The sequence below is a fragment of the Oncorhynchus keta genome, chromosome 19 (assembly GCF_023373465.1).
Source record: "Oncorhynchus keta strain PuntledgeMale-10-30-2019 chromosome 19, Oket_V2, whole genome shotgun sequence".
Lineage (NCBI taxonomy): Eukaryota > Metazoa > Chordata > Actinopteri > Salmoniformes > Salmonidae > Oncorhynchus > Oncorhynchus keta.
In genome coordinates, this window is record NC_068439.1 from 37,031,692 (window position 1) to 37,051,816 (window position 20,125).

Below are 20,125 nucleotides of genomic sequence, written 5' to 3' on the forward strand. Positions count from 1 at the left end.
TGTAATGTGCAGACGTATGGCGTCCTCCTGTAATGTGCAGACATATGGCTTCCTCCTGTAATGTGCAGACATATGGCTTCCTCCTGTAATGTGCAGACATATGGCTTCCTCCTGTAATGTGCAGACATATGGCTTCCTCCTGTAATGTGCAGACATATGGCTTCCTCCTGTAATGTGCAGACATATGGCTTCCTCCTGTAATGTGCAGACATATGGCTTCCTCCTGTAATGTGCAGACATATGGCTTCCTCCTGTAATGTGCAGACATATGGCTTCCTCCTGTAATGTGCAGACATATGGCTTCCTCCTGTAATGTGCAGACATATGGCCTACTGCAGGTGTAGCTACAGATTGTTACACCAGATGATGTGATATAAGCAAAGATTTTTGTTGTCCATTACTGGACGTTACAGGTTTGCCTACATACAAAACTATACCAACAATTTTTCGATTAACCTGCATTTGGCGATACTGTCTTCATTCTCGATGCAGGAAAACAGGTATCTTATAAATGTCTGTGTCCAGTTGCAGGTGGTTCTGCAAACACCAGAGAAAACTCAAATAGTAAATCCATGATTTGTATCGAGTGAGATATGCCTCTTGCATGTATCTTTATTTTACTTGCACTGTTGCCTAGAAACGACTAGTTCCGGCAAAGATGCTCGGCAGCTAAGATGGTGAGGAACCTTTCTTAGTTTTCTGTTTTTTTTTTGTAGAACTACCTGCAACTGGACAGGGACATTTATTTTTTTTCCAGAATAGAGAACGAAGAGAGTAGGCCTATCGCCAAATGCAGGTTCGTTGAAAGATCTATGGAGCAGTTTTGTATAGGAAAACCGGTAACATTTAGTAATGGTTATATAACATTATCTGGTGTAGTAGGCCTACAATCTGTAGTTACAGCAGGTGCTGCAGTGCACTGTTCTAACTAACTAAACTAACTAACTAAACTAACTAAAAGTTTCATATGAAGTAGCAACTAGCTACCTCTGTGCAGTGACTGAGTTTCATAAAACTGTGCCATAGCTGTGAGTGACAGCACGGAGGCGGGCGGAAGTGGCGTGGAATCTCTCGCAAGAAAGCACGGCTGGCGCGCCAAATTTCAAAGGACTTCCTGGGGAAAAGAACGCGAAAACCTCTGTTTAGCAAAGAACGACGATTAAATTGGACATAAGTCAAAAGTGATCAAAATACTAAAGTATATCCACAGTTTTAGACAATCGGCACCGTTAGCATCATATTTAGGCAGTGGAAGAGAATTCAAGTGCACCAGATTCGACCCACGTTTGTGGAGGTAACGTTATGACTTTCAATGTGGATTACAGGAACTATCCAGCTGTCTACGCCTCGATTGTGAAATAATATTTCCTAGTTGTGTATTTTGAGTTCCTAATGATATGCGAATCTTAATCGGTGTAACGATATATTACAGTTTGTTGACATTTGTAGAGTCATCTTTGCAAAAATAGTCGTAATTTAGCTAGCTAACAAAAGTGATTCACTTGCTGTCCCCTGCTTTGTCCCTGTGCCATAGCATGGCACGAGCTTTGGGCTACACGAGCAAATCACGAGCACTGTCTGTCAGGCATCCAGTAACGTTAGCTATTTAGCTACCTACATGCAATTTTAGTTTTTCATATAACAATGTGCATCATACTTGTGAGTGATCATAACGCCAAGGTAGCACCTACTACTGTTCAACTACATGTAAAAGTCTATTTTGATGCATATTTTTAATTTATGTGACTTCTCTCAGATCCAGATGAATGCACTAGATGGGGCAGGGATGGGCAACTTTGATGGGGGTGGGGGCCACAATCTGAACTCCTCATGAGGGGGCCACAGTGGCTCATACCCACCTCGATACCAATCCATGCAGTCAGAGCTGGCCCTAGCCTTTTGGGGTCCCTAAGTGACATTTTGTTGTAGACCTGGAGTTGCCATCCAGACCTGGAGTTTTCCTGGACTTAAAGGCTTTAATTGTGTCAATAAGTTCACATGAGTCTTTCTGTACAACTTTTAACTTTAAATTATTAATGGAAAAAGGATCCTTAACAAATAACTTCGGTTAGGAGAGTTGGAGGAGACTGAAATGAACAAATATGCTTAAATGACTTTGCTTCCGCTTTTAAATGTATAGTTTGGTGAGAATCATGGGCATGATGTCTTAGAATTTCCCTCTTCTTTTCAGATTGAACTACATCAAGCTGCCAGTTCTAGCCCCCAGCCTTTTAGTGTCCATTTCTGAACTAGTTAGCTTAGTCAACTGTAACCATTAGCATTTACAACTGATATTTCGATGACATTACTCAGCAACTAACCGTGCAGGTTATAGATTGTATACAATATAGGTTTTAACTTTGACTTTTAAAACAAGAGTTTTAAATGTTTACTCTGTTCAAATTCATTCAACACCACATACTAAGAACAAAGCCTTTACCAGCATTACAGACAGCTTTTTATCACATTTACTGACTTAAGTGCTATTTAAGCCATGGAAAGCTCTATGTAAGAAAGTAGCTGTTACTGACTGGGGTGGGGATCGGTGAGTCGTGGCCATGCTGTCCGGAGTCCAGCCGTGTTTCCAGCTGCTGAGAATCGGCTCGTCCTCCACAGATTTGGCCCAGGACCTGTACACGTTCCGGCCGGCGCTGACCCACTCAGTGTTTCGGCTGGGCCGTGCGGCAGAGCTGTGTGATGTCACCCTGGACTCGACGTCCGTGTCCCGGATCCACGCCGAGCTGCATGCTGAGAGGGAGGTGGAGGGGGCGGCCGAGGGGGGCTGGAAGGTGCAGCTAAAGGACCGGAGCAGCCATGGTGAGTTCCACACCATCCCACATGATTACAGTGCACTTTTTTTTACATTTATTTATCAAGAAATATCTACATGTTCTAGAACTACACACACTTGTGTTTAGTTTCCTTAGGTCTCATTAATCTCTATTCTACAAGCCTTTCATCTAATGAGCTTTCTCCCCCACCTTCCCATACCAGGTACCTGGGTGAATGAGGTCCGTTTGCAGCCCAGTGTCCAATGGGAGCTCTCAGATGGTGACACACTCACCTTCGGCTGCCAATCAGAGCGAGGGAGCCCAGAGTTCTACTTTCTCTTCCAGAAGGTTAGCGTGCGGCCGTTGGACTTTGACGCCATCACCATACCCAAGGCCGGCACCTTCTCCTCCGACCTGAAGAACCGAATCAGAACGAGCCTGGACCGCAAGGCGGTGGCCAACTTGGATCTCTCCACTTGGTCAATCAACAGGGCGACTGTCATTTTGAATTCCATTGGAAGCCTGAGCAAGATCAATGGGAGTCCTTGGACATTTAAGAGGAGTGATGGCAGTATCACAGACCCAAACTCCACCTCCCCGCCTTTCACATCCTTGGTCCCGCCCTCCACCCCTCCTCCTTTCCCGCCCACTACCTCTGTGGTCTCATCCAAGTCACTCCCGGCGTCATCCAAGAGCAGGCGCAAGTCAGCCCACACTGTACTTCTGGAGGATGACAGCTCGGATGAGGCCAGGAACCACCGAAGCGTGAAGGACAGCCAGAGAGGGACGAAGAGAAGACGCCTCTACAAGTCTGAGTCTGAGGGTTTCCACGCTTCTTTAGCCAAAACGGACCAGGATGTACCACGCCAGTTCGAACTGAAGCCTGTGCCTAAACCGATCGCAAACGGTCACGCAATCGTCGCTAACGGCAAACTCAACCACGTATCCTTCAACATCAATCAGAGGCGGGAGATCGACCCAAACCATCAAAGGACTGGCCCGAATATGAACGTCTCTGTGTTTCGCCAGCAGAATATTTTTCAGCCGCCATCTTCTGGGAGGGGAAGGCGACGGGCTCACAGCTCCCCAGTGTACTCCCCTATGGTGGTGGGAGGAGAGAGCTACTCGCTGGTGTCCCCGTCCCTTAGGATCTGCAAAGAGGAGAGAGCACGGCCAGGGCAGTTTGCCAGATTTCATGTCAACACTGGGTGAGAATGCCCTCGTGACAGCATCCAAACTACAGTGATATTTCTCTATCGTATCTATCGTATTTCTCTCTTCACATTCTCAAATTATATATTTTTTTTGTGAAATCCAGTTAATATATTGAAAGTCAAATGTGACACTCACACCTTGCTTTTCTCCTCTCTCCAGCAAGCGGCGGGGCCGACCAAGGAAGCACCCTCCTCCGCGGCCCTCCCTTCCCCCTCCTTCCTCTTCCTCCTCTTCCTCCACATCCTCCTCGTCCTCCTCTTCGAGCTCCTCCTCGTCCTCCTCAGAAGACGAAGAGGAGGGGGTGGTATCCCAGGGGGTGGAGCCCTGTGCCGCGCCTCGCTGCCGCCTGCCCCAGCAGGACACGGTGCAGTGGGTCCAGTGTGACGACTGCGACGCCTGGTACCACCTGGACTGCCTGCACTGCGACCGCAAGAACCTCCTGCTGGACCCCAACGCAGACTTTCACTGTGGCTGCTGCTGATACAGCGGGAGTGGGTCACAGCCCCTAAACTAGAACACACTTAAATGCCTTAATCATACCACAGGGAATTTGGGGCTTGTTTATGGAGAGAGGGAAAAAAGACTATTGTTGTATAATGGGGATTGTATGAATTTTTAAAAAGGTAGATGTTGTACAGTGTTTGTGGAGGTTTTTAGCTGTGACTGAGGCTGTCATGGACAGTGGGGTGGGTCTCATCTACGTGATAGTTAGAGGCGGTCCTAAACTGGACATTTTTCAAAGTGTTCATCCACGTTCGCTCTGTTTGCACAACTGTTTGACAAATAGAGTGACAGCTAGGACTCGGGTTAGCAGTGGAGACCCTGGGGACTGATATGAACTGTGTTGGAACTATTTCAGCTACACAAGGGCTACTCTCTGGTGTACAGTATAAGTCTGGGAAACAAGTAGATGCACCGTGACAGAGAGCAGGTTTATAACTTCATGTGCTAAGTACTTCGATATCGGGTTGTGAATAACCCGCTGTTGATTGGGGCTAATGGAGGTGGTATTGGAGAATTCACCGAATTCGTATCTGCAGTTACCCAATATGCATTGCAATACTCTCATCACACACACCAAAAAGAATCGCGCAAGGATATGCTTAGCTTGGTTCTATCCCGTTGGGTAGAGATGTTTACGCAAAGAGGAGCATGTGTTTTCTGTGTTCCTACCGTCTAGTAGTTGTTTTAATCTTCTCTAAAAGAGAATCTGAGAATTCAGATCTATAACACACAGACTTTTTTTTTGTCTTCTAATTAACGTAAGCTTTCTGGTGACTTTTATTTACGTCTCTTAACAGTGTACCGTATGCATATCTGTCCATGACACACGTCGATTTAGAGAAACTCCACCCAGAAACTAGTTTGGTATTTGTCCATTGTTGACATAGTCTCAAAACTATTTTGCTCGTCAGCAATCACGTTTTCAAGATATGTCACTTCTAAATGACAGATCATCCCCATATGATGCATTCGGCTTTTTTCCAAGATGAATCATACAGGGATGATTTCTCTATTTTGAAAGTTACATATCTCGGCATCTTTATTCAACAAGGTAAGTCAGTTAAGAACAAATTCTTATTTACAACGACAGCCTACCGGGGAACAGTGGGTGAACTGCCTTGTTCAGGTGCAGAATAACAGATCTTCACCGTGTCAGCTTGGAGATTTGATCCAGCAACCTTTCAGTTACTGGCCCATCACTCTAACCACTAGGCTACCTGCCACCCCTTGATTTCTGGTCAGGAAAACGTGTCAACAATGGACTAATGAAACAAATACCAGAAGATTTGTGGGTGGAGTTTTCCTTCATCAAGTTGTAGAGCAGGCATGACCAACACTCTTGAGGAGCTACCCTTGTGCAGGGTTTTGTTCAAGCCCCATAACTCACCTGATTGTAGTAATCAGCTGCTCCTTAGGCCCTTGATCGGCTGAAACAGGTGAGATATAATAGGGCTGGAGCAAAAGCCTGCTCACCCATTTCGTCTCCAGGAGTAGGGTGGATGCCTCTCCGATTATTGGTATTTGTCTTGAAAGGTAACCAGGGAATAAATAAAAGGTATTTCACAAATGTATTGATGGAATATATTTTTCGACCTGTAGTTCGCAAGTCCGTTCCGTTCACCATGATGCTTATTTGTGAAACTATAACACATCTATTGGCTATTGAGTTACCAAGTGCCTGGATAAAAACTACTATATTGAAAAGAAACTAGCACAGCGGGGATCTCGACGCAACAGCTTCACAGATTTCATGGAGCATCAAGATCGCCCGTGTGTGCTGAAGCTTCTTTTCAATTCACCATGATATTACCATGACTCAGACTTCGGCCCTCTGGGGGTACATATCCATCTATGGCTCTGGGTCGTGATAACATTCTCTGGTCTTTTATAATAGGTTTTCATCCAGATTTTTTTTCTCCAATTGGAGCATGTCTGCTCTTGGGTTAGTGAGGTGTGTCCTAGAGCCCTGGTTAACATGATACGAAGTCCGATATGTGCAGACAGACTCACAGACGGCCAAGGAAACAGATTACAGAGGGGGGAAACGCCGCCAGACCCTCAAGGGCGAAAATTACATTGTCCGTGTTTCCATGGCAACGCTTTTTTGGGGCCAACCACAGCGACAGACAAGTGTTACTTCTGGTACCTTGGAGGGGATTGGAAATGGGACAGTAGTGAGAAGACAATCTATTTGGCTCAAATAATTGTAGTCTGAGGGAAAATACCATACTGTTATTGGGAGGGTGTTAATGAGAATATTGAGCTAAAAAGCTATTTTGCGTTTTTATTTTTCACCAGCAGAAGGCAGTGTTGTTCCGTTATATGGCTGTTGACCACTTATAAGTGCCTGGTATAAAAATACCCAAGTCTGGATAAATTTATGAAGTCATTCCCAATTATTTTCACTGAAAATCATATGTTTTCATTACACAATTCAAAGAGAATTCAATATTGATATAAGTTACTGCGAGGGACAAAATTAGGCTTTGGATGGATGGATTACAGTACACTTATTGGCACAGAATATTATCAGACACCCCAGCCAAACAGGTCCAGATGCGAGAGTTTGACCCATACGTGCTCTGATGCCTGAGAGGTGTGGTGTGACTGACACACAGGCTTACTGAGGCCTAATGGGATCACTCTGGAGCAGCTGCCATTTCCCCCAAGATCCTGTCTGCTTACTATTTCCTCCTGACCCCATCCTGACCCTGATTCAGTGGGCCTCCAGCACCAGTCAGAAGAGGAGGGAAAGCCCTATTACGCAATAGTACAGCCTGAGAGGTAAGTGCCTGGAACACAATGAGCCCACCATTCGTAAGCCTTGTGTTCAATTTAATGAGTGTATCAATTACAGTCAAACAATATTAATGGGCCATGAAAATAAATGTCTGATAGCATTATAGAACTCTCGGCGCTATAATGCTTCCAGTTAAAAGTTGTAACTCTTTCTCAATAATTAATAAAACACGGCCAGTAAAAACAGGTTCTAAGAGTACGATTCTAAAAAGTTTAAATAAATGACGTTTAACAGAACCGAGGGGAGAATAATTGTTTTACTTATCACCACAGGCGGGCAATGGGCTAGAGATAGTCCATTCATACATTCATGGCCATGTTTCGTGGTCACAAAATTGTTGTCAAATTCTTAACTTGGGTTAAGATCAACCTGAAACACCTATTACGCGTTTTTAATTGGCCCGTTGTAGAGGGATGATCATTCCACATGACCAGGCTTTATGTCACAGATAACCAACTTTGATGGACGGCCCTGATGTCAGAGGGAGGGGAGAGTAAATGTGGCAGTAATTGGACATGACATTTTAATTGCGGCCAATCTGTCGTTCGGCTCATCAGAGGCTTTAACATGCTGCCTGAGCATACAACACATACTGTACTGGTATCACAACATGCAATGAAATGACCAGTCACACACACACACACACACACACACACAAAGGCCATCACTCACACAGCAGCATCTCACAGTGGGTGGCATGCTTCATTCTCTGAACTCAGTCCACAGGTGGTGAACAGAACAGCCATCAGTCTCCAGTCCACCCGAATCTCAAAGCAAGTGGGCTTGTATCTGCACTGTAACATCTTGAGTGATCTAGGGGTCGTGAGGTTAACATCACAAAGAGTAGGCCTCCCGGATGGCGCAGTGGTCTAGGGCACTGCATCGCAGCGCTAGCTGTGCCACCAGAGACTCACTGCCGGCCGCGACCGGGAGGTCCGTGGGGCGACGCACAATTGGCCTAGCGTCGTCCGTCTCTCCCGAGCCCCTACGGGAGTTGTAGCGATGAGACAAGATAGTAACTACTAACAATTGGACACCACGAAATTGGGGAGAAAAGGGGGTAAAAAAAACATCACAAAGAGCAGTGGATTATAATTCAAAACAATTTGGCTGTATCAAACCTCTAGCGTTTGAGTGATCTGGGGTCGTGAGGTTAACGCCCCTAGAATAGTTATTATCGTCAATCTTAATATGAAAACAAGATTGTATTTAACTGCACCTATGGGGTCCATGCCAAAAAAATGTATGTTTGTTGTCATCAACAGGCTCCCATCTCACTTTCCCCACATGGCTATTTCTGAGTCATAACAAGTGAGTTGAGACTCCGTGGATAAAAGTAAATGGTAGCAATGGCAAAGTTGCTTTATTGCAGGCTGTGAAGGAGTGCCCACTTAGTCTTCTTCCACAAGGGTAAACCGCTGTTGAACTGCCAATTATGTGATACACTTGCTCAGCATCCGCTCTGCTGCTTACATAAATGAGTATTCGTGTCTCAATCCCTTCTCAGTAATTGTTTTAGCTAAGTCTATATGTGATGGGAGTAAAATGCCTACTATTTAAAATGGCAGAGGGGCCAAGCAGCGGACATGTGTCAAGTACAAGGGATGTAAAACCCACAGGCTCTCTCACACTGGGAGAGAATGTGAGGAAATTAAACCGGACTGGCAATCTCGCCAGACTCACACATCTAGCCAGCCAGCCCCTGCCTCAATGAGCCCCCCCTCCCCCCCTTTAATCTGTCCTCCAAACATTGTTTTCTCCCCCTGGGGAGCCGTCTTTCTATTTATGGAGGAGTGTTGAGCGGATGTGAGACGATCAGAGCGCCTGCCTGCCATTGTGTTTGCGTGTGAGCTGTGCATTGTGGATGAGGAGTGGATGAGCGGACCCACAAACAGGGGCCAGCGACACCGTACAGGGAACAGAATAGATGCAAATGAAACGTGTAAAAAAAAAAGGCAAAACGTGGAGAAACAAGACGCACCAGATGCCACAACGACTTCTAGGAGAGGCTCTCTCAGCACGAGGACAAAAGCCTCTCTGTGTGTGTCACATGAATGTATACACTTCAGGTGAGACAAATGACAGACACACACACACACACACACACACACACACACACACACACACACACACACACACACACACACACACACACACACACACACACACACACACACACACACACACACACACACACACAAGGGCCTCAGTATATATTCACAAAAACACAGCTACCACCCTTGTGCCTGAAACTCAAACCCACACAACGTCTTAAATCCGGCAACAAGCGTACTGGAAATAAAAGAGCAGGGAAAACACTAATTAACTGTAAACAAAGTCCACGGTACTAAACTAATGAAGGTATTCATGAGTCGGAGAACACCAGGGATGAGGTGGCGGAGACACCAAGAGAGAAACAGATAGCAGAAGAAGACTAGAAAAGAGTGGGAGAGGGAGAGAGAGAGAGAGACGGGAGAGAATGAAAGATAGAATGAGAGCAGGAGGGGAGGAAAGAGAGAGTACTTCAGGAGGGGTGAGAACCCTTCCTCCCCTGGGCTCCATGTCTCTCCAGCCCTTTAATGTCTTTAATTAAAGCGAACAGAACTATCTGCTGCTCCTTTGGAGTACCATTACTGAAGCAACACTTAGCTACAGCTCAGCTAATAGGGGAGGGGAAAGGGAGAGGGTTCAACTCTAATGATGGCATGAAAAGAAAAGGGGACGAAGGAAGTCATCGCGGGGAGGGAAAAGATGCCGGGAGGAGGAGGGAGATGTGAGATCAACACTTCAACAAAATTAAGCAGGCCGCCACGACTAAGACTTACGGCGGGCAAACGTGTCGCTCCGCCTGACACACGATCACATTAAGCGGCAGCTTGTTTAATCAACCGGGTTCCTCTGAGCCAATCTCTGGCCACAGGGGCAATTTCTCAAATGGCACGGACATGGTCGGGCCGAGAGAGGGGGAGACGGAAGAGGCTACCAAACATCAGGTGCATTTACTGTAGTCGTCTCTTTTGATGACATGGTTTTACCAAATTAGATTTTTGATAGGCAGTTTGTTTTCCAGAGATACTATAAGCATGGTCTTTCTGTTGGTCTGCATGTCACAGTGGAAGGACCAGTCTTCAATTGAAGCCTTCTTCCAGAATGTTGGGTTGAGCCATCAGTGGTGCCATTCAAACAATTGACAGAGTTTTGGGGACAGAAAGGCACATTTTATTAGTTGAAACAGTGCATTACTTCAGTGTTTAAAGTTCACCAGCACATCTAAGACAACATCTAGCGGTAGTTGGAGGTAATAACTTTGTTGTTCCCCCCACTTGGTCTCTACGGAGATGACCTTAACACACACCCTAATAAAGCCCCAATAAACCCCAGGGGTAAAGTTAAGAATCATTTTTGACTAAGACCCTTTAAACCTACATTTGTGCCGGCAAGATGTTGCAGATGACATGACCAGCCCAATCGACCCTTGGTTGAGTGATGGTGAACATTGCCTCCATTTTGCCCAGGCACAATGATGGCATCCAGCTCAGCTCTGGTCTCCTGCTGTTTGTTGTGTTCAACCTCCAATCTCAGCCATGTCAGCAGGCTCCTTATCGTGATGGACAGCCACCTCTCGCCCACCGCTCCACACGTTTGTAGATTGAAAGATTATCTGGCAACCTGCAGGTTCCCTTCCCTCTTAGAAAAACATACAAATATATATCCACATGAATCAGATGGCAACCATATGGGCCTTGGGGCTTGTTGGAATGGGAGTGAAAACAGAGGACCACATATACAATTCATGGACTCCTGTACAACGGAAACAATGAGGGAGAGAGCACTTTGCTAGCTTGCCTAGCTCCAGCGGTGGAACAAAGCATCTTGGGTAAATAACACAATAGGTGTCTGAGCTGACAGCCAGATAGGGGGTGGTAGTTGATTTATATTCCTGCCTGGAAGGAGATTGAGGAGCCAAGGCCAGGACGACCTGAACGCAAGGCGATGGATGTGGCCGCAATTGCATCAAATTGACAACAGATGGCACACTGTAGTTGGTGATTTGTATGCTGTGTACACCCACACACGGGGTGGTCACTAGTTTAGAGGACAGAAGGTTTTCGATGCTCCACCACTATTAATTATTTGATTGAGAGTATTGCTAAGACAGTGAGTCAGCTGGTGAACACTATGATAATGAGCTGCTAATAGCAAAGTATCTCACAGCTTGTGGCCGTACCAATCACAGGGCCATATTCTGAGGCAACATTCTCCTCTGAGCGACATGTATACATACATACATACATACATACATACATACATACATACATACATACATACATACATAAGGAGGTTATGACGGTGTGTTTATGCATAGATATTTAAATAGGTGACATCTCGGATACAAGTTGAGAAATTACGTTAGGACGAACAACACCAGTCTATAATCATCAATAGACTGAATACCACATTTTGAGCAGCTTGTTGATGATGAAAATCAAGCAACTAATGATCAACTGCTCCTTATTTTTTTTGACTAGTTGCCCCTATTGATATTATTGGTGAGTGCCTTTGATCAACAGAGGATTTAAATGAATATATGTATGCACTCAATTCTGTAAATCGCTCTGGATAAGAACGCCTGCTAAATGACTAAAATGGTTTACTTTTATTTTATTTTAATGAAAGACAAAATCTTATGAAACAGCTGGTCAGCTTATTTGTTCTGCAAATGTTACTTTGAGGACGTTCCTGAATTGCATGCTTCATAGTAATGAGTGTTGGTGGTGATCAATTTAACGGAAGCATTTTGATATCTATCTACGCTGCCTTTCAACCTGTGGTCTCAGCATAATACAGTACATATTAATCATTTGTTGCCGCTCACTCAAAATAGCCCAATTATCCACTGTGTAGCCCACTACTGTGATATCATTCATCCCATATCATACAGGGAAACATGTATATAAAAGACAGCGAAAATGGATCTCCATGGAGACCTATATTTATCCACAAACCATAAAGGTCAGCGGAATAAGAAAGAATGTTCTCTATTGGAATAATACAAAAAAAAATAGTTGATATGCTTTCCTATGTTGAAGTTTTAGAGACACATTTATTTTCTTAACTTCTCAGATCGCTTTGGAGGTTTATTGTGTTTATTGTGACGATTTTGTGACATCACAATCAATCTCCCAGAATGCGTGGGAATGCTGAGTGGAACACCATTGTGACTTTCTTCCCGTTCAACAGTAACAAACACCGTAGACCTCTACCTGTACGCACCACACAGGGAGGGGTTTTGAATGCTGTTGTGCGACTGTCAAGAGGCACTGGAATTTGAAATCGAGGAAATAAGACGTCGGACTGAAGAGCAAACGGTCCGTAACCCATAACTTACCGACTCCGGTCTGTTTTGCGGTTTATTCCTATTAGATTTCCCCCCTGAGAAATCAGTCAAGGAATATTCATTGCGTTCTGGTGTGGTGGTGGGGATTTCATGTCCACCCCGTCTTTTTAGAATGGCGAGAGAATACGCTAAACATTGCCCCGCATCACCAATGAAAAACAGTTTGTTGGTGACAGCAGCGATACTTCTGATTATTCAAGGTAAGAAACATGAACATTTACTTATATTCTGTCATCTCGGGTTATTTTATTAGCCTAGCGCTCTCTGCGTATTCTTTCTCTGTTTACTTTGGGTCACGTTCATTCAAAGGTTCGGTATGGTCAACCGACATGTGCCATATAGAGCCATCCACCGTCCCATGTAAAAAAAAAACATGCACATTGTGTGGTTCACCCACACGGTCATACACGATTTCAGGGGTGACGGTGGTGAATTTCTCAAGACCTGTTGTGGAAGTTGACTTGTACACAATACCGCCTGGTTCTTTTTGTCCAGAGTTTTGGTACACCATGTTATGCGTGCAAGGTGTGGCCTCCCGGGGTATTTATTTCGCTTAGACAGCAGGTGTGATTGTTCTGAATCACCTTGCCGGTGTGCGCATGTTCCGTTTCTATCCCCCCGGTTGATTTCTTCTGGTCTGTTTTGGTTTCCTCAGATCTGTTCAGGTAACACGTTTCATTCAGACAATAGTGATCTGGCTGATCATTTACACGAGCAGAAATGAAGTCAGAAAATGAGAAACCGGGTGTTGCTGTACAGCAACAGTCAGCCGAATGGTTGATGGTCGTTTTGTGTGGTGTCCTCTATCGTAGCCCCAAATCTTCAATGTCAAAACTGTACAATTTTAAGATGGTAACTGAATGAAATACAAAGGAAGATGGCAATTACATATACCCTCAACACTTCTTTATTTTATCCTTATAACAATGGCAATTGTCATGCATCCAATAACTCACCTGCATACAGCACAATTAAAGAATGCATTGACTGCAAGCCTAGCTATCAAAACATGAGCATGGATATGAAGAAGAAAAAAGCACGAGGTCACATACGGTTGGACTGGTGTTTGACCTGTTAGCCTGTTAGGGTTTAGGGCTATTTGACTTTTGAGGGATTTGATGGTTGATCACACAGTGCATGCACAGTGTTGCATAGCCCTAGTCTATTTGTGTTTACATTTACTGCAGCCGGATACTTTTAATCGTTATTATGAGTTTCTGGGTAGAGGTTTGCATGGGTTTACAGGTCAAATATATTTGATTGATACTCCTTTACTGGCAGGCATGAATTTGGGGGGGTTGAGGTGTCCCATCGTGTCTGTTGCTCGTGTTCTATTTGATAAGTGTTGAATTCAGGCAAGGGTTGTGAGAAAAAGAAAAAAAAAACGTTGTGTGCTGTCATGTATTTTTTTGGAACCCAAAGCATATTCCAGTTCTCTAGGAATTCTACTTGCTCTTTTTATGTCCATACAAATCCTTAGTCAGGTGTCAGTTTGGTAAGACCTGACGGTATGAATTGAAGCGAAACCATTTCTGAATGTTTACGATTTCAGAGCTCAAGCAACATTTTAAAGCATCACGAATAGACTTAATATAACAAACACTCCCCCATCCTATACCCACACCCACATAAAACAATTCCAGCCCTTTCACAGCATGCCCATTCTCTCCCTCTAGCCTATTTTCAGACTGTGCTCCAGCTCCCGTCCGGGCCCTTTGTTGGAGCGGCTTTAGTCATTGGTGAATTAAAAGGCCCAATACCCCCTCCATCTCCCCCCTGAGTTCTGGGCCCCATTGTTTATAGATGTCTGGTTTGTCAGAGACTCTGGCAGAGGGGGTGGGGAACTCAAACTGCGAAAAAGTCCCTGCACGTCCTCAGCTCAACCAAATCAGGCCTCTCGCTGTAGGGGAATTGTATCCACCGTTTCCTTCTTGCATGTAGAGGTTTTCAGGTGTGTTCAAAGACAATAACCAACTCTATTATAACAGCATTATCAAAAGAAAATCATTTTAATTAAATTTTTTATTAACAGTAAACCGTCTCCAAGGATTACTGTGGAATAACCCAGATAATCTTACAGGGAAATGGAATAGAACTGCACCCGCATAAATGGGTGAAGAAATGCCGTGACTTAAAACGAATGCAAATAGAATCATACACGAGTAGTCTTACGGAGAAGTAATGAGATGTGTACGCCATAAATATATACCCTCTCCACCATTGAGTAACTTCTAAATCGTTTGCAGAAAGTTGGTTAGGTCAATACCTCTTGCTGATGCAACCGAGATGGTGGCGGATAAACTAGATTTTTTTTTTCTTCCAGTCTTCAAAAACCTCTCCACCCACCTGCAGTTTGAGATAAAACGGAGCTAAAGAGATGGATTTCTGAGTGGGCTAGGAAAACAACTCTTCTCTCGCCCGTCCATGTGCCCACTGCCTAAATCAGAATGTATGACTTGGCTCCATGCGACTCTCCTGCGTTAAACACGTCATTCTCATTCTGCACACCAACATCTCTCTCAACCAGGGTCGGGGTGAAAATGTATTCGCGGCACTTCTCTATTTAAAACAGACACAGAGTATAATTATTATTTTTTTCTTTCCGCTGGGCCAGTGCAAGCCTTATTAATTACTTTTATATCCCTCAGCAGTTCCGGGGGTTGATTTGAAAATTGTGCCTGACAGCTACAGCACAATGCTTGTCCTCGCCACTTCAGTGTGCTTTCCTTCGAGCACTTCATCACGACATTTGGTCTCTGCAGACCTGGGGACCGCTCTGTTTGGCTGTTGAAAGGCATGACAAAAACACATGCTGATTCGTCTTCACGGTCGAGTTCGTAACCCCTCTATGATGTGGAATAAACGGTCTCTGGTCCGGGTCAAACAGGAGCTAAAGCACCGTCACGTTTCCTCACCGCTTTTGAATCAGTTCACTTTTGTTGAGTCTATAGGCAACTTGAACTTGAGGACTAAACACAAATGGATCTAGTAGCTTCCTGTCGAGAGATCTTATTACCACTTCCTTCGCCTTCTGATTTTCATTTGTGCAGCTCCCTCAACCCCAGGCATCCAAGCAAAAAATGGAATGGAATAAAATGGCATGCATGGAAACATGAAAATATGCATTTTTTTGCCAGGATGCATTTTTATGACTGAGCAACAAAAAAAATATATATATACTTTTTTTTTTACTTAACTAGTGGCAAATGCCCCATGTTGTTTTTGGTAAAAAACTTCCACTAAAAGCTTCCATTTTCCAGTGGGTTTGGCAAATGAAACTGACATGCATGTCTAGGCCCGGCAGCCTTAACCCTTGAGTCTATTTCCAGTGCAGACAGAGGGCTGAAATGTGACGATAGCCTAATAGCGCGGGAGGTTTCTATGGTGATCACTTTGGGGGGGGGGTGTGATTTATATTCGCCCAGTTTTCACACTGGGTGAGTGATTGCCGCAGAGGTTGCTAATAAGATGCATTCTCTTTTCAAGTATGCTCCTGTTACATTTTATTTTGCATGCCATTTCTAGTAGGCCCAATCCGATGTACCTGGCGTATAACATCCAGGCCTACACAAATGTTTAAGCAGTTAAGACCGTTTAAACGGGTGGGAAATGTGAGCACATGCTAAGGTGACTTACTGTTTGCAGCATCACACATTCGTACACAGGAGGCTGGCCGACTCATCCAAGCACATGGCACTGAACACAGTTAATCAGACACGGGCATGATCTGATCCAACTGGAACACAGAATGATCGGAATAACACCATCTAGCCTGGACACGTTTGGGGGAATTGCCAACCTCTCACTATTCCTGGAACTTTTTATAGCTTCTGGGTTTATTGCGCTGTGAACACTGCCACTCCCCGTTGAGTGTCAGAATGCTTCTGGTTTTCTCTGAATCAGCCGCCCCGTGCGTGTCAGAGGGAGCGGGAGGCCTCCTCCTTGGACTGTGTCCACTGGAGACTATGGAGGAAGACGCGGGTCGCGAGGCTTATGACGGCACGGTAGAGGGAAAACGGTTAAGGCCTTTTAGTGTGAACCATTTCACCGACCTAGAACACGTGGTAATGGCAGCGACCCTCCACTGACTGTGGTTGTTTTCACCCACTGATATGCAGTACATAACCCACCGCCAGTGGCGTATTCTGGGGAGCGCCACAGCAAGCCAAGGTGACTGCGTGCTATGTAAGGCATGGCAGTAACGCCGTCGTTGGCGCGCCTGCTTTCTCACGGCGCGTTACGCCTCCTTATCCAAGCCCCCCCCCCTCCCCTGGCCAGCTTGTTTGTTTGTTTGGGTGGATTACAGAAGGGGATGGCATGGATTCCTCCGCTCAGGTTTTTGTCTGTCTGTGACTCACGGATGATGCAGGCTGGACTCTGCCAAAGGGAAGACATGGCAGGCCTCCCACCTCCATCATCATCAGTCGCTATCGCTCAGTCGGTGTGTGTCACATGGTGTGGCGCTCATCGCATCGCACCTGGTGATCAGAATGCAAGCTTCGCCACTGCTGGGGGTCATCTGCCTTTCTGGCTGAATTTGAAGAATTTCAAGATTAGCTTCGCAGCAAGGTTCACAAATTCATTGGCAACTGTTTGTGTGTATTTGTGTATGCGGTGGTTTCCGTCCACAGCAAATATATTGTTTGTCTGGAAAGCACTGTAGCAAGGGTTTTGAATCAATGCAGGTTAAGGTTACCCATTCGCTCACTCATCCCATTGCCTTATATGGCCAGTGGAGCGAGACGGCACAATTACGGTGGTTCGCGGGGTTGTTGAACATAATCGCTCTCTCAGCCTCTCTCCTCACTGTTGTCTTTCTCCACTCTTGCATTTATGCTCATCATCATCCCTCCCTTCCTTCCTCTTTGTCTTCCATCTTCTCTCTCTCTCAAAATCAAATTGTATTTGTCACATGCGCCGATACAACAGGTGTCGTAGACCTTACAGTGAAATGCTTACTTACAAGCCCTTAACAACAATGAGGTTTTTAAGAACACCCCCAAAAAAAAAAAATTGATACTTTTATTATATATATATATATAACAAATAAATAAAGAGCAGCAGTAAATAACAATAGCGTGTGCTCAATCTTTTCTCTTTCACGTCTCCTACTCTCTGTTCAAAGTGCGACCAGGTAATCAGTGAGTAACGGGAAGGTGTTAACTTGTGCCTTTCAGGCATGCAACAGATTCCTTGGCCCGCTCAAAGGTGAATGATAAAGGGTTCATCCAACATTTTCCCAGGAATTTATGCTCTAGCCAGGCATAATGTGCCTCGATAGCAGGAATTGGTTTCTATTGATTGTTTTATTGTTGATGTTCAGCAAGCCCCACAGTCTGCCGAGTGTCTGCTCAGTGCTGAGAAATGCTGTCTGGAATGACACTGTCCTAAAAAAAAAAACTTAAAAAAAAAACGTCTCGCTCTCTTTTCCTGTAAAAGGCTTACAGTGTGATTACTTGTGAAAAGCGAAATTGGCTTTCTGCCCTCTGTCTTTCTCCAACTCCTATTCTGTCTCTCCCTCACACATTAAAGCCCATCCTCTAAGATGAAACCCTGGCACCCTCCATGGCTCTCTCTGTTGCGTTGATCCTTTCTCTCTTTCATATTTTCCCCCTGAAATCCCTCCATCTCTCGCTGACTCGGTGGCTGAGCGGGTCAGGCATGGTCATGTTTATTTGAGTGCTTATCTGTAATGGTGACCCTCAGACCGAGGCCACAAGCCTCCATCTATTGCCTTCTCTCTCTCTCGCCACGTCAAATCTTTCTCTCTTTGTGCTTGGCCTCTCCAGCCACCATTTCCTTATCCATCCCTGCTCTTTCTTTCTCTCTCTCTCCTATCTTTTCACGCCATTCCTCTGCACCCCCCACCCCGAGTCCAGACACAGCAGAGCAGATTAGTTGGACCGTCTCACTTCCTCTTCCTCTCCCCCCCTGCTCAAATTCAATCGAGTTTACCGGCTCGTCTTGATCAATATGCCCTGATTTTGCCAAACTATGTACATAGTGAGATAATATCTAAGAGAAGGCGCTACTCGCCCTCCGTATCTCGTTCTCGAATTTCCCAGTTCTGCCATAGATTATTTGTCTGCTCCTGTCATTCTGACACATGATTTTCAGCCTGAGTTGTTGAACCCAGATATCATAGTACAAATGGCTGGAAGAAGTGCTTATTTCAACTATATTCCCCTAAGGACTTTCCTGCCCCCCCCACCCGTGATGTTGCAGCTGTCTCGCTCTTACATTGTCCTCGCTGTTCCCTCTCAATGCTGTGTTTGTGTGTGCTCAGGGAGAGAGAGAGTTCACTGAGAAAAGGCCCCATGCAGTTGACACCCCATAACGACCAAAGATGAATACAGTTAGTATTGTTTGTTCATTCGCCGTTCTCGCTGGTCTGTGTTTGCTAATCTAATCTATTTCCTCGTACAATTAATATTTATTTTAAACGACACAAAAAAGGATTTTCAAAAGCGTGCCTCTTTCCAGCACTTAGACCCGTAGCCAAGATGACGCGACTCCCCATTCATAATGAATGAAGATGTATATTAAAAAAAAGTATTTCTTCTGCCTGAAAACGTATGCCAGCTCAAACATTGTCTTTGCACCATAAATCAGAACAATGTAGCACAGACTAATTGCAGTGTCGCGTTTGATGATTAATTAACGTGGCGTGTCAGAGCTTCTCAGAACCCCTACTGCTGCCTGACTCAGACTGCAGACTTTAGTAGAGGGGAGGGGTATATTGCACACTGTGTATATACTGTGTGTCTGCACTGAGCGAACATTTTTAAAAGATGACCCGGAGGACCTAGACTGACCTGTCCTGCAGGTACGACTTCCTACCTGGTGCCCTTTGCCCCCTTGCCTTCAGAAGTCCACAAAGCCCTGCGCCGTGGACTGTGTGACAGGTCATCTGCTGTCCTATTCATCATGTAGTCTATCTGGAAAAATGGAGCCCTGGCCTCTCCAGACGGAATAGATTGCGAATGTTCTCCCTCCCACCATCACTGTGACAGAGCATTGAGAGAGAGAGAGAGTCCCTTTTGAAGCCTGAGTGTCGAACCTGTACGAGACGAGCTCTCCTGCTGTTCTGGGATCTGTTCTCCCCTGCTCCGAACTGTAGCCCTTGGGATTCATTGATGATACATTTTTTAAAACAAATCTGGATCCAGATCAACCTTTAAGTGGCTCTCTTTTGTGTTTTATCCTGCGAAACAGCACTCCAGAGAGGAGACGCCTGTTTTTTGTTGCCACTCATGAATGGAGGTGAATAGCTACTTTGCTGGGGTTTTGATCCCATTAGACAGTTGCTGTTTGTTGCGTGCCCCCCAGCCGCGATCATTAGACCTTGTGTAAATGTTCTTCCATTATGGCGTGAAAGACAAGTGGGCTTCACTCCGATGAGATTCAGTTTCCAACAATGGTCCTTGTGGCACGGAA

The 20,125-nt window shown here is 45.1% G+C and overlaps 2 protein-coding genes across 4 annotated transcripts in view; both read left to right on the forward strand.

Moving 5' to 3' along the window:
* Positions 1–1,052: 1,052 nt before the first annotated feature.
* Positions 1,053–6,391, forward strand: LOC118398199 (transcription factor 19-like). Its single transcript, XM_035793301.1, has 4 exons — positions 1,053–1,294; positions 2,192–2,817; positions 2,995–3,979; positions 4,146–6,391. Exons 2-4 carry the CDS (start codon positions 2,559–2,561, stop codon positions 4,465–4,467), a joined length of 1,566 nt encoding a protein of 521 aa, XP_035649194.1. The 5' UTR covers positions 1,053–1,294; positions 2,192–2,558; the 3' UTR covers positions 4,468–6,391.
* Positions 6,392–12,479: 6,088 nt separating this feature from the next.
* Positions 12,480–20,125, forward strand: part of LOC118398201 (poliovirus receptor-like) — a 77,873-nt gene continuing 70,227 nt past the window's right edge. For all 3 annotated transcript variants that reach the window (XR_008070984.1, XM_052470443.1, XM_052470442.1), the window contains exon 1: positions 12,480–12,888. Coding sequence is in view for 2 of the 3 variants with exons in the window: in XM_052470443.1 (XP_052326403.1) it covers positions 12,801–12,888 (88 nt within the window). In the remaining variant the exon portion in view is untranslated. The remainder of the gene's footprint in view (positions 12,889–20,125) is intronic.